The 15,268-nt window shown below is 30.2% G+C and overlaps 1 protein-coding gene across 1 annotated transcript; it reads left to right on the top strand.

Moving 5' to 3' along the window:
- Positions 1–13,456: 13,456 nt before the first annotated feature.
- LOC145956516 (uncharacterized) lies at positions 13,457–14,709 on the top strand. The gene is made up of 2 exons (XM_083072114.1): positions 13,457–14,142; positions 14,396–14,709. The coding sequence occupies exons 1-2, from the start codon at positions 13,597–13,599 to the stop codon at positions 14,483–14,485; spliced, it is 636 nt and encodes a 211-aa protein (XP_082928240.1). The 5' UTR covers positions 13,457–13,596; the 3' UTR covers positions 14,486–14,709.
- The last annotated feature ends 559 nt before the right edge of the window (positions 14,710–15,268 follow it).

Raw genomic sequence — 15,268 nt, forward strand, 5'->3', positions numbered from 1 at the left:
CATTGATTAAGGATTAGTCTGGTGTCCGGGCATTCCTTAATTGATGAGATCTTTAAAAGGATGTTTAAACCATTAATCGCAAGATCGGAAATTTTTGGGTTGCGACAAAGCTTCAAAAATTACTTAATCCCTTTATATTTATTAAAACCATATGGATCTAAATCATGGTACATTAAAAAAATAATAGGTATAAGATATAGGATGATAAACAATTCAACTTCATGTTTATAATATAATGACTAGCTGACAAATCATGAAATAAACTGATCAATTTTCTTAGATCACTGGATACAATATATTATTGAAATTTTTTTTTGGATAGAGCAGAATCATTATTACTCTACCAATTTCATGAAAGTTTCAGAGAAAAATTTAAACCAACCATATTTTATCAAGAAGCCCATTTGAAAGTTGACACCTTTTTCTCTTATTATTTTGGCTTAACTTTCTTTTTGGTGCTAACCTTGCTAACTTTTCGATATAAAACATTGATATCTTCGGGCTCACTTCCAAGTCTAAGTAAGCCTTTAATTTATTTTCATTGGACTTATTATCCTAGTCATTATAGACATTTGACCACAATTGGGTGAAATTAAGTTAAAGGAATAAAAAAATAAGCACACTAAATAAAGAAAATTGAGTGAATATGAATTGAAAGAATTCAAAATTATACATTTTGTTTCCATCATATGTACTCTTTAAACGGACAAAAAGAAAAACAACAATGTACTCTACTTTATACATTTAATTAAAAGTCAGTATTCTTATTAAGCTATCAAACACCAAGACAAGAGATGCATATATAGGAAACAACTAGAGAACTTCAGATTTAACAAACTAAAAACAGTAAGCACCAGACTTGAACCAAGTGACCAAAATAGAAATAACAACTCCAGGGCAGCTCTAGGTCTAAAATCAGATAAAGAAAACATTCTATAACTATCAAATATGATGGAAATTAATACGTGAAATTTATGTGTGTCAATTAATCTAGCATTTGCATCCCTATTATGTAAAGACAAGAGAGTAGAATAGCGGACAAAATTAAAAGTTCACTCATTTTCATTTAAAACTTCATATTTTTACAAAACCATACCACAATATTAATTTAAATTTTATACATAATTGTTATTACTCTAAAATTCTTCTTATTCTTGCGGTACTCGTTTAGCACGCATTGATTTTTCGAAGTTTAATGGTGAAAATGTCAATCAATGGATTTATCGGTGTGAAACATATTTTTCAATTGATTCAAGCCTTGAAAAGTATAAGGTAAAGTTAGCTATTGTTCAATCCGAAAGAAAAGCGTTACAATGGCACATTGCCTATGCTAAAACCGTAGGAACTGCTGTGTTACCCTCTTGGCCTCAATATACAAAGATCTTGATAGAAAGATTTGGGAATGTTTGTGATGAACCTATGTTAGAGCTGATGAAATTAAGACAAAAACCTATAGTTGTTGCTTATCATGAAGAATTTGATGTTGTGATAACAGACTCAATTTACCAGAGCAGTATACCCTCAATTGTTTTTTGGGAGGACTGAAACAAGACATACAAATGATGGTTAGAATGTTCCAACCAACCACAGGTCGAAAGGAATTTACATTAGCAAAGTTGTATGAATCAGCTAACACAGCCTAATACAGTACCTTTTTCTTCAAAAACCCTTAGGCCTACCCTTGCACAAAAACCCTTAAACATGAACCAAACAAAAAAGACACCTACCACAAATTCTTTATTACCTAAGCCTAAAACACAAACCACCAGAACCCTGACTCTCGCTTATATGAGTGAAAGAAGGGCTAAAGGTCTCTGCTATTTCTGTGACCAACCTTTTACCATAGAACATAGCCTCACCCACAAAAAACTACAAATACATGTAATGGAAATAAGAAGTCCTACTGAGTCCGAAGAAGAAGAACAAGAAACTGAGGAAGGAGGAATTGTGTCAGTTGAACCTCAAATATCTATAAATGCCTTGATTGGTGTTCCATGCTTTAAAACGATGAGGGTGACAGGCTACTATAAAAAGAAACCTATCCACATTCTCATTGACAGCGGCAACACACATAATTTTCTTGATGTGGTGGTGGCTAAGAAGTTAGGGTGTAAAATTGAAGATCTTAAATCCTTACATGTAACTGTAGCAGATGGTAGTAGATTGAGCATTACATCTATTGTTAAACAATTTAAATGGACAATTCAGAATACTGCATTTTACTCTGACATGATGTTGATTCCGCTATGGTGTTGTGACTTAGTCTTGGGCATAGAATGGCTAGTTATTTTGGGGGATATCACATGGAATTTTGACAAACTAAGTATGGAGTTCAAGGCACAGGGAAGAAAACATGTTTTAAAAGGGGCATCATCCTCTAGAGTGTCTACAATCAAACGGAAACAAGTGAAAAAACCTTAGCTAAGGGTGTACACATATCCATGCTGCAGGTTTGTGATGAAAACAATAGTCTTTTACACTCCCTAACAACTCATGCAGATTCACAGTCCACCCCTGCGCCTATACAATAGTTGTTATCTGGGTTCCAGAATATTTTTCAAGCACCAACTCAATTACCACCTATGAGGCAAGGGTTTGATCACAAGATACCATTAGTGGAAGGCAGTAATCCTATCAACAAGAGGGCATATAGATATGCTAAGAATCAGAAGGATATTATTCATAGCCTGGTTAAAGATTACTTGAAGTCCGGAATCATCCAGAAAAGTAATAGCCCTTTTGCAAATCCAGTTGTCTTGGTAGGCAAGAAAGATGGATCTTGGCGGTTGTGTGTTGACTATAGGGATTTAAATAAGGCTACAATCAAGGACAAGTTTCCTATTCCTTTAGTGGAAGATTTATTAGATGAGTTGCATGGTGCAACAATTTTTTCCAAAATTGACTTGAGATCCGGGTACAATCAAGTGAGGATGGATCCTATGGACATAGACAAGACAGCATTCCGAACACATGGGGGCCACTTTGAGTACCTAGTAATGCTGTTTGGGCTTTCTAATGCACCAGCAACCTTCCAAGGGTTGATGAATGGAATCTTTAAGGAATATTTGAGAAAGTTTCTTTTGGTCTTTTTCGATGATATTCTGATATATAGTCACTACTAAAAAAATTAAAATTTGTGACGAAAATTTGTGACGGATAAAATGTCGTCACTAATAGTGACGACTTTTGTGACAAAAATTTTATTTTTGTGACGGACTACTTATTTTTAGAGTTTGTGACGGATTTTGTGACGGAAAATTTTCCGTCTCTAACAATTCCGTCACAAACGGGGTCACTAATAAAAAAAAAATTTGCGACGGATTTAGTGACGGATTTTGATTCCTCTCTAAATATTTCGTCTCAAATTCCGTCACAATCTGTGAGGGATTATCTATCCCTCTCAAAATAGAAAATTTTATTGTACAATTATTATATTTAAGAATTATGTATAAATAAAAAATATTTTGCTAAAAAAATAATTAAAAAATTATGAAACTAAAATATTTTTTTCATCAAAAGATTAAAAATTAAAACATAAGAAATGAATTAATTTAAATAATAAGTTGTCATTTTGAAGTATAAGAAATTAAAATATGAATTAGGAAAAAACTTTTAATTTAAAAATACTTATGAAATTATAAAAAGACAATATTATTTTGCATTTTAACTAAAAAAGCTAAAAATAAATATATTAAAGTATATTTATAAATTATATATAATTATATATAACTATATATATATAGTTATATGTATATATATATATATATATATATATATATATATATATAATGGTTGACGCTAGAAAATTCATTGTGCTTGATCATTTAATAAAAGTACAATTAAGTCTATCAATAAATATATAAAAATATTATCATCATACTTTATAATATACTTAAATGGAATAATTTAATATATATTATATAATTAATAAAAGGTGAAAAATATATATATATGTATATATATATATATATATATAATTAATTATAAAGTGTATTATATATATTATATAATACACTTTATAATTAATACTTGTATATTAGAAAAAAGGTGAAAATAATATATATTATATAATTAATAAATCTGGAATAATCTAATTATTTTTTATTTAAAAATTGATAAAAATAAAAAATTAGGATTTTGTGACAGAATTGAATCCCTCACAATTTGTGACGGATTCTGTGACGGAAAATTTTTAAAAATTGTATTCCGTCACAATTTGTGAGGGATTATGTATCCCTCTCAAAATATAAAATTTTATTGCATAATTATTATATTTAAGAATTATGTATATATAAAAAATATTTTGCTAAAAAAATAATTAAAAAATTATGAAACTAAAATATGTTTTCATCAAAAGACAATATTAATTTGCATTTTAACTAAAAAGTTAAAAATAAATATATGAAAGTATATTTATAAATTATATATAATTATATATAACTATATATATATATATATATATATATATATATATATATAATGATTGATGCTAGAAAATTCATTGTACTTGATCATTTAATAAAAAGTACAATTAAGTCTATCAATAAATATATACAAATATTATCATCATACTTTATAATACACTTAAATGGAATAATTTAGTATATATTATATAACTAATAAAAGGTAAAAATATATATATAATTAATTATAAAGTGTATTATATATATTATATAATACACTTTATAATTAACACTTGTATATTAGAAAAAAAGTGAAAATAATATATATTATATAATTAATAAATCTGATATAAGTTAATTATTTTTTAATTAAAAATTTATAAAAATAAAAAATTAAGATTTTGTGACGGATTTTGAATCTCTCAATATTTGTGACGGATTCTGTGACGGAATATTTTTAAAAATTGTATTCCGTCACAAAATTCGTCACAATCTGTGAGGGATTACATATCCCTCTCAAAATAGAAAATTTTACTGCACAATTATTATATTTAAGAATTCTGTATAAATAAATCATATTTTGCTTAAAAAATAATTAAAAAAATATGAAACTAAAATATTTTTTTCAACAAAAGATTAAAAATTAAAACATAAGAAATTAATTAATTTAAATAATAAGTTGTCATTTTGAAGTATAAGAAATTAAAATATGAATTAGGAAAAAACTTTTAATTTAAAAATACTTATGAAATTATAAAAATACAATATTAATTTCCATTTTAACTAAAAAACTAAAAATAAATATATAAAAGTATATTTATAAATGATATATAATTATATATATATATATATATATATATAATGGTTGACACTAGAAAATTCATTGTGTTTGATCATTTAATAAAAAGTACAATTAAGCCTATCAATAAATATATAAAAATATTATCATCATACTTTATAATACACCTAAATGGAATAATTTAATATATATTATATAATTAATAAAAGGTGAAAATATATATATATATTAGAAAATATATATATAATTAATTATAAAATGTATTTTATATATTATATAATACACTTTATAATTAATACTTGTATATTAGAAGAAGAAAAAAGGTGAAAATAATATATATTTTATAATTATAAATCTGGAATAATTTAATTATTTTTTATTTAAAAATTCGTAAAAATAAAAAATTAGAATTTTGTCATTTGCATTTATTTAAACTTCTTTTAATTTTTATAATTAGTTTAAAAAATATTTATGATAATTTATAATATATAATTTTTATAATAATATATGAAAGTAAAAACAATCGTTAATAAATTAATAAAGATGTGAATCTAATATTGTAACACCCCGAATTTTTTTACTAATACTACGAACAATTATTATTTATTTTTGTATTTATAAAAATTATTTCCTTATAATTATTTTGATTAATTAAATGTGTTTGATTGAATTTTTAAAGGTTTTTAATAATAATCATTTATGAAAATTATTTTGTATAATATTATTAATTATGATATTTTGTTATAATTATTATTATTATATGGTATTTGGTCATAATTATTTTCATAATTATAGAAGAATATTATTTTTTATGTTTTAAATAATTATTGTTTTGGATAATTATTTTGTACGTATTAAATAAGTATTTTTTATTAGAATATTTAAATAAATATTTATATGTTTTAAGAAAAGGTTGATTTTATATGATATTTTGTTATTGAAATTATATTATTATATTTTGGGTCAGAAATATATTATTATTATAGAGGAAAAATATTTTATAATATACATGTATTTATTTTATTTAATTATTTTGAGGAAAAAGAGAAGTGGGTTAGAAGAGAAGGAAAATGGGTTGGGTTGACCCAGCCCAATGGATTAATTTTAAGGAGTCAGGTAGCATTAACCCTATCTACCTCATTTGTGTTCTGAAGGGTTAGGAAAAAAAAAAGGAGAAACAAAGAGCTCTGAGGAAGAGTACTCAGGAACGACCTTAGATCACACCTTTGTCTTCTGCTTATCCAGGTAAGGGGAGAGTGAGAAACCTCGCTCTGGGTGTGGGATTATATGCTGGGTAGTGGGATTGGCCCCCAATCCTGTGTTTGTTGTATTTTTGTATGCTCATGTATGAGGGATTTTTCCCAATTGTATCTGTTTTGCTTATTATTTTTCTTATATGCAATTAATTGTATGATTTGAGATTTCTATGGGTTCTTATGGGAAACCCTATGAGAAACAGGAAAAATATGAATATTTTCTATTTTGCTATCTGATTGCTCTATTGTATTCCTTGTTGAATGTAATGTGTAAGTATGTGATTAATTTTGAGAATAAATATGTTTTGATATGATTTAGAGTGCTCTGTGAGTTTCTACAGGAAACCCTATGAGAAAACAGGCAAAATATAAATATTTTCTGTTTTGCTTTTTGAGTTTTCTGTTGTGTTTCTTGATATTTGCTGAACGTAAATATGTGTCTAATTTATTAAATAAACAAGTTTTGATATGATTTAGAGTGCTCTGTGGGTTTCTACGGGAAACCCTATGAGAAAATAGGCAAAATATAAATATTTTCTGTTTTGCTTTTTGAATGTTCTGTTACGTTCCTTGTGTGATGTATAATGTAAATATGTATTTAATTTTATAAATAAACAAGTTTTGATATAAATTAAAGTGCTATGTGGAGGCTTTGTGAATATGATGAGATAATATGAAATGTGATAATGAAATGTTATGACGAAATGTGATGATGTGAAATGACCATGGGAAATGATAATGTGATATGAGAATGCATAGAGTCGTGATTGACATGCATCATTTGCATAAGTGTTTTAAGGGTACGATATGGAATACACCACCAGAGAAGGCCCCCTAGTGTAAAAGCTTTGGGGATTAGTCCTTGGGGATAGCTCGGTTTGGAAGTCCTAGTCTCGCCCATTGTGTGCATGGGATGTATCTTGCGCGGTTTAGCTATCCCGACGAGACTCTGGTAGTATATCCTTCTAGTGAGAGTGCGCAGAGGGTGTGACCCGGCATGTACTCCTAGACTACTCTTCGTGTATTGCTAGCGGCAATATGCCATGTGATGTTTTACTGGCGCCACATGCATGATAATGTGAAGTCCGTGTCCATGCATGTGCATCCTTATTATTAAATGATGATAAATTACTATTTGTATGACTTGGATGATTGAATAAACTATTGTTGTTGATTGATCTATGAGGTAACTGTATTGTTTGTGTTTGGCTATCCGGTGTGCGTTCCTACACCGTGAGCCAGAGTGAGATGTTTCTCACTCCCTTCTTTTGTGTTGTTTCTCTTGTTTGATATACAGGTGATCATCAGCGTGAGGCTGAGGATGTTGGTGATGAAGCTTAGGCTTCTATGTTGGGTTTTGCTCTGATAGGACATGTGACATCGGGACATAGATAGGATTGTTTAAAATGTTCTTATTAAATTATTTTGGAAAATTCAGTTTTATTTCTTTGTAATTTTACTGGCATGTTATTTGGATTAAGTTTATGAATGTGAACTCTTTACCCTTACGTGGTTGGAAATTTGATTTTTATTGATGAAAAATTCTATTTTTTTATAATTACTGTATATGTATGTTGGGGTAGAGGGTGTCACATTAAGTGGTATCAGAGCAGGTCGATCCAATCGACCGTGTGTGTTATGTACTTATCACGACTCTGTTGTGTGCTCTGACTGTGTCTTGTTTGTTGTGTACTATGATGATGTTTTGCTTTGATGATGATGATGTTCTTCTTGTGTTGATATTGTTGAGTTTGATATTGTTAAGTTATTTTTAGAGGAATGATAGTCATGATAGTGTTAGCTAATACCATTATGACCACTTTTCTTCATTCTTATAATATCTTATTTGTTTGATACTTCTTGCTTACGTAAGAAGTAGTGGTTGAGTGATATCGCTTGTGTTGCAAGCATATGTGCGAGTAGTGGTATATGAGATATTGTGCTAATATTGTAGGAACTATTGAGGCCATAGATTTGGGTAAGACAATGATTTTTTTTAGTGTATTAAGAGTTTACGATTGGTGGAATTTTTGAAAGCTATAGTTGTAGCGATTGAATCCAAGGATGATGTATGTTGAGAATTGGAGTTTTGGTATTCTTAAGGAGAGATTGAAGTGTTGATGATTTCTAGAGTTTGATGGTTGCATGTTGACCTTTTATGGTTTAGATAGCATGTGAATTTTATTTTCTAAGCCTTTTGTATTGAATATGTGAGTTGTTTTGGTTTAGGATTGTAGTAGAAAGCTTGAATATGAAGTTGAGGTGTGAGTTTGGAAGGATTGAGGTATTTTTGTGGGCTTAGATATATTGATATACTATTGTTGTTTGGTGTAGAGGATATTTTCGCTGCAGTTTTGTTGTGCCAGTATGAGTACTATATTGACAGATTTAGATTTTATGGTCTTCACAAAAGTTGTAGCCTTGGACGTTATCTTTCCAATGGAACTGGAATTAGGTAAAAAGGAGGTCTAGAACTTCATTTATAGCTACTTTGGTGATCAAAGGTCTAGCTGCAAGCGCTGAATATATTGGCTGCGGTTTTTGAAATTTTTAGCTAAGAATATGATCTTTTTAGAATCTTATGTCTTCGTAGGAGTTGTAGCTTATTCTCTTAGCTTTCTTTTGAGATAGGTTTGAGATCATTTGGATGAGTATAACTCTCTAGGTATCATTTTCTTTGATCGTTGTTGAAGGGATATGTATGGTATCATGATATTTTTGAATCATTAGGCATGCAAGGATGAGAATTGATTTTGTTAAGATGTTTTGGGGTGTTTTCATGTGGATTGAGAGGTTGTTTAAGGTTGTATGATGCTATGTGGTAAGGGTTGTTCATGTACATGCTTATGGATGGTATATTTGAAGGTTTAAAGTAGGTATTCTAATATGATTTAATATGCATGTATGTTGATATGTGGATAGATGACCATAGGGATCATTTGGTGAATGTCGTGTGGTTAGTGAGATTGATCTTAGGGTGTGATATGATCATATTGTAGTTGAGGGTGGAGATATATCCAAGACGGTTGTATGTTAAGTTATCTAAGTATTACTATTTTATTTTATATTATTTTATTTTATTTTTTTGATTGTATGAGATAAGTTTTCTAGTTCCTGTAAATTCCAGTTGAGGTAAACATGGACCTGTCTCAGGTAGAAGTTGTATTTAAGTGGGGAGATATCTAAACCAGTTAGTGAGGATAAGAGTTTTATGAGGTTAGCTTATTATTATTGGAGATTTATTGAATGAATTTCTAAGATAACATTGTCTTAACTACGTTCACTAGGATGAGCATTGTCTTTATGTGGGATAGTAAGTATGAGAGTAGTTCCAAGTCTTAAGGCAAGATTGACTAGTGTTAATATTATTGGATTTTAGTAAGTCTTTTGTGGTATATAGTAGTACTTATAAGATGAATTTGGATGCATTGTTGATGTGAGAAGGAAAGGTAGTAGCTTATGTTTCTAGGCAATTGAAAATTCATGAGAGGAACTACCTTATCTATGAGTTAGTGGTTATGATATTACGTTAAGATTTGGAGACACTACCTATATGATTCTAAGCTTGAGGTATTTAGTGATTGTTAGAGTCATAAATATCTTTTGACCAAAGGAGATAGTTGAAATTTCTTAAGGATTAGGATTTTAATCTCAATTGTTATCTAGGTAAAGGCAATGTGGTGACAGATGTCTTGAGTAGGATGATCTTTCATCTATCATTTTGATGATTTAAAGGTTAAATTTGATTGAAGAGTTTAGAGATTTAAGCTTGATTTGTGAGCTTACCCTTAGAAGCATTGAATTGAGTATGTCGAAGGTGACTAGTGAATTAATGGATGAGATTAGAGGAGCCTAAGAGTTAGATCCTTTCTTCGTGAACCAAGTGGAGAGGATTGTTAAGGGTATAGATAGTCCTTTTCAAGTGGAAGTTGATGGTGTTTTGTGGTTTCAGGATAGAATCTTTGTGTCTAATAATCCCGAATTAAGGAAGATGATCTTAGAAAAAGGCAATAAGAGTACTCTTAGTATTTACTTAGGAGCTATTAAGATGGATTAAGACCTTAGGAGGATGTATCAGAGTGGCGTAGCGGAAACGTGGTGGTCTAAGATGAAGAGAGGAGTAGAGGAAGTTGTGGACTTGTGTGTAGTATTCCAAAAGTCTAAGGTGGAACATTAGAAAGTCTAAGGCAAGAGACATATCCATTTTTATTTGCTTTAGATAATTTCGGGGACGAAATTTTTAAAAGGAGGGGAGAATTGTAACACCCCGAATTTTTTTACTAATACTACGAATAATTATTATTTATTTTTGTATTTATAAAAATTATTTCCTTATAATTATTTTGATTAATTAAATGTGTTTGATTGAATTTTTAAAGGTTTTTAATAATAATCATTTATGAAAATTATTTTGTATAATATTATTAATTATGATATTTTGTTATAATTATTATTATTATATGGTATTTGGTCATAATTATTTTCATAATTATAGAAGAATATTATTTTTTACGTTTTAAATAATTATTGTTTTGGACAATTATTTTGTACGTATTAAATAAATATTTTTTATTAGCATATTTAAATAAATATTTATATGTTTTAAGTGAAGGTTGATTTTATATGATATTTTGTTATTGAAATTATATTATTATATTTTGGGTTAGAAGTATATTATTATTATAGAGGAAAAATATTTTATAATATACATGTATTTATTTTATTTAATTATTTTGAGGAAAAAGAAAAGTGGGTTAGAAGAGAAGGAAAATGGGTTGGGTTGACCCAGCCCAATGGATTAATTTTAAGGAGTCAGGTAGCGTTAACCCTATCTACCTCATTTGTGTTCTGAAGGGTTAGGAAAAAAAAAGGAGAAACAAAGAGCGCTAAGGAAGAGTACTCAGGAACGACCTTAGATCCACTACAAAAAAAATGCTATTTAGTGGGGGGTTACTTTACGGCGGTTTTAAAAACCTCCTCAAATAAACATGAGTTGCGGCGGTTTGGGGGAACGCCCAAAATTGTAAAGATAGCGGCGGTTTTTATCATTTTTTGAGGAGGTTTATGCCCTCCCAAATTCAGAGGCAATTTTTCCTGAAAATTTTTCACCATTTTCTCCCGCAATTTATTTTCACCCAATTAATCCCTCCAATTTTCACCACCTTTACCTTTTACTGACTCCGCTCCTCCATCCAAGGGCACCGCTTCGTTCATCCGCGCATTGCTCCGTTCAGCCACTTCCACTTCCACCACTCCGCTCAGCGGCGCTGCTCCGTTCATTCGTGCGTGCGGCTTCGCTCATCCGTGCGTCGCTCCTCCCACGTTCTCCTCCCTAGACGACGACATTAAGGCGTAACATCTTCTCAGGTTGGGCCTCATTTCAATAGGGTATGTAGCATCTTCTCAGCTTTGGTAAAAGCCATTGTGAAGGCCTTGATGTGTCAAATAATTTGACAGTCACAATGGTCTAAGGGAGATGAAAGCATTACATTTTTCCCTTTCTGTTCATTTTTTTTAGATTCACTTTCACTCTACAGTACAAAGCATACAGTTTTCTTTTTAATTTTACCCTCCTTTTGAAATGAGCCCCTGAATTTTGAAGGTTGATTCCCCTGTTGCACAAGCTCGCAGTTTCACCAGGAACTGATCAATTGTTTCAGCTGTCTCTGGAGTCACTTTCTAGAAGGTAAAAAACATAACATTAAATTATTTAAAGAGAAATGCATACATCAAACAATGATATAGAGCAAAAACTAATAGTACTTTGCGTTCTTCTTGAAGGGCCTGAAGTTCATCAACTGCTCTACGTACTCTGATTGCTAGCTAGGTATGACTTTTTTATTCTTAAAATTTCTGTTTTTTTGGTTTTTTTAGCTGGTGTGTGTGAATTAATCTAAATTTATAATCAATATTTTATACAAAATATTCATCCTTATACAGTGGATTATTTTGTTTCCAATATTTTATATACATGTAGTTTTTATGCATGATTCAGTGATTATAATTGATGTGTCAATAAGCACTCGTCTAACCTTATATGTTATATGTTATGCTCCATCAAAGTTATCTGGAGTATGGACTTAGTTGTAAAGGTCATCAATTATCTACCCTTCTCGTTACATTCAGTGTATCTAGGCTTTGATATTTTGTTAATATAATTATAGTTATGAGAATGAGAAATATTTAAGTGGCTTTGAGATACTTTGTTATCATATTTCACACAGATTTCTTCATAGCAACCCTACTTGAAAACTTGGGTTCTACTCTATAAATTTGATCCATATTTATTTTTCTGTATCATGTTTGGTTGGAAGATAACAAGGTAATTCTTGCTGGTTCTAATCAACTTGTACTTCTAGTATTGGACTATTGGTCTGTGTTTGTGTTAATTATTTGAGATCATAATCACAGTTGAAAGTGGTATGTGATCTTCAAATCGCCTTAAAGATTAGGACTTTATAGTTCAATTCATTCTTTTATTTGATATCAAACCAACTTAAGGCTTGTCCCCGTATTTCACATCTTTTATTTGAATAATCCTTATTTAGATTACATCTCTCGGTACATGCTGGGATCTTACTTTGTATGCGGTTTAATGTAAATTTCTATATGTAGTTGTTTATTGTGTAGTCTTATTATAGAGGCCTTGATGATTTAGTTATTGAGTAGAATGTCCAGTTCTTGTTGAATACCCAGTTCAGCTCTAGTTATAGCCTTTCAACAAAATGCCCTGATCTTGTTGAATACCTAATTCAGCTAGTCGTAGTCTAGCAACAAAACGTTCAGCTCAAGGGGACCATCTGTTCTACTTACCACTTCCCCAGTTAATGCAACTCTAGTTGTCTTAGTCATCATTCTCCACTTTTGTACCCTCAGCTCTAAATTTGTATGTTACTAATGATAACAGAGAAAACTAAACTTAAAATTTCATATAAACTATTTAAATCCTTCACCGCAGTATAAAAGGATAAAAGTTTATATAATATATATATATATATATATATATATATATATATAGATATATTAACTTGATGAAAAAAGGTATCTACTTGTACAAAATTCACTTTTGGGAATTCTCCAAGATTCAACCAAGAACCACCTCTTCCTCTTGGAGTTTTCAACTTTTCCATGCTTAGGCATGGTGGAAAACTTATGTCCTTGGCCTTGTGTGGCCAACGTATTCCCTCCTTCTAAGCCTCTCTCTAAAGATGGTGCTAGACCACCGAATGGAGTCAATGCTGCATTTGCATCATTACAAAATTCTGCTGCACCGCAAGTAGCACATGGGGCTGTTGCTGCCGCTTCACAAGGCAACCAGGTGGCATATGAAGGTGCAGTTTTAGCTGCTGCTATTCAGACAAATGGAGCAGCTACAGATGAATCTGAAATTTCTCCTAATGATGTTGTTGGTAGAGTGTTTGGGCCAGAACACTCTGGGAGAGTGAGATGCATGGGTATGGGGGCAGCTCCTACTAATACATTCCGTAATACTAGACTTCGAATTAGTGATTTGAGCCTCTCTTCATCCAATGTTGCTTCATCATCATCATGTTCTAACCAGTGCAAGCAAAAGTTCAATCTTTTGGAGTCCCAACTACAAGGAACATTGAATGCCCTTAAGGCTTATATGATAATGAAGGAAGGAAAAATTCCTGATGAATTGGCTAGTTTCTTTCATTCACAAGTAAGTATTATGACTTATTATTTGATGATTGAATGTAATATTGGATGTGATTGCATAGGCTTAGGTTACTTGTTTTTTCTTTCTCTTATTTGTTGCTTCAACAAGTGACAATTTTATTCAATTTTATTTCTTAACATACTTATTAGTTTGATCTTGGAGATTGCACTTGAATTATGGAATTATATATTAGGACTAAATTACACTTCCTTTATCTTTAAATTGTACTGATATTAATTTATTTTTCTTATTTCAGCCTAGTGACGTTGGAAGTGAACCTGAATCGCCGTTAGATGCTAGAGGATCATCTGGTGGTAGCAACTTGAATAGCCAGTCTAATATTTAGACTTGGTTTCTTATATTGTAGACTGCTTTAGGTTATCATGATTTTTGGATTTATAGTGTTGTAAAAACTTTGTTTCTTTTGGTTATATATTGTGGTGTTGTATTTGCTGTCAACTTGGACTTCTGAATTTGCTTTGATTGTTGTTACTCTTTTATAGTTTTGTAACAGATATCAAATGTTTGATTACCATTGTTTTTTATGTTGTTATTGTCTTTTTTATTTGACATCTTGTTGTCTATATTATGGGTTTCTATTGATAGTTTGTATATTCCCATTAATTTTTTTCTCTTATAAAAAAGTTAATATTATCCAATGGAATTTGGATTATGTTATGAGTACCTCCTTATTTTTTTGTATACAGGTTAAATGTAATTTAGATTAAAAAAATAAAATATAATGTGAAATTAAAAAAAAAAATCATTTAGATTGAGGAGGTCAAAAACCCCCGCTAAACAATGGAATTTGGATTATGTTATGAGTATCTCCTTATTTTTTTTATACAGGTTAAATGTAATTTAGATTAAAAAAATAAAATATATTGTGAAATTAAAAAAAAAAATCATTCAAATTGAGGAGGTCAAAAACCCCCGCTAAACAAAACGCCGCAGAATGCAAAAAGGTAGCGGAGGTTGGTAAATATCGCCGTATAATGCTAGTGGCGAACGTAACTGCAGCGTTTTTTTAAAACGCCATTATTTATTTTGAGGGGGGCAAAAACCGCCGCAAAATGAAGAAAAAACCGCCGCAAAATAACGAATTTCTTGTAGTGATCACACCTTTGTC

Source organism: Cajanus cajan, chromosome 3, assembly GCF_000230855.2.
Source record: "Cajanus cajan strain Asha chromosome 3, NIPB_CcT2T_4, whole genome shotgun sequence".
Taxonomy (NCBI): domain Eukaryota; kingdom Viridiplantae; phylum Streptophyta; class Magnoliopsida; order Fabales; family Fabaceae; genus Cajanus; species Cajanus cajan.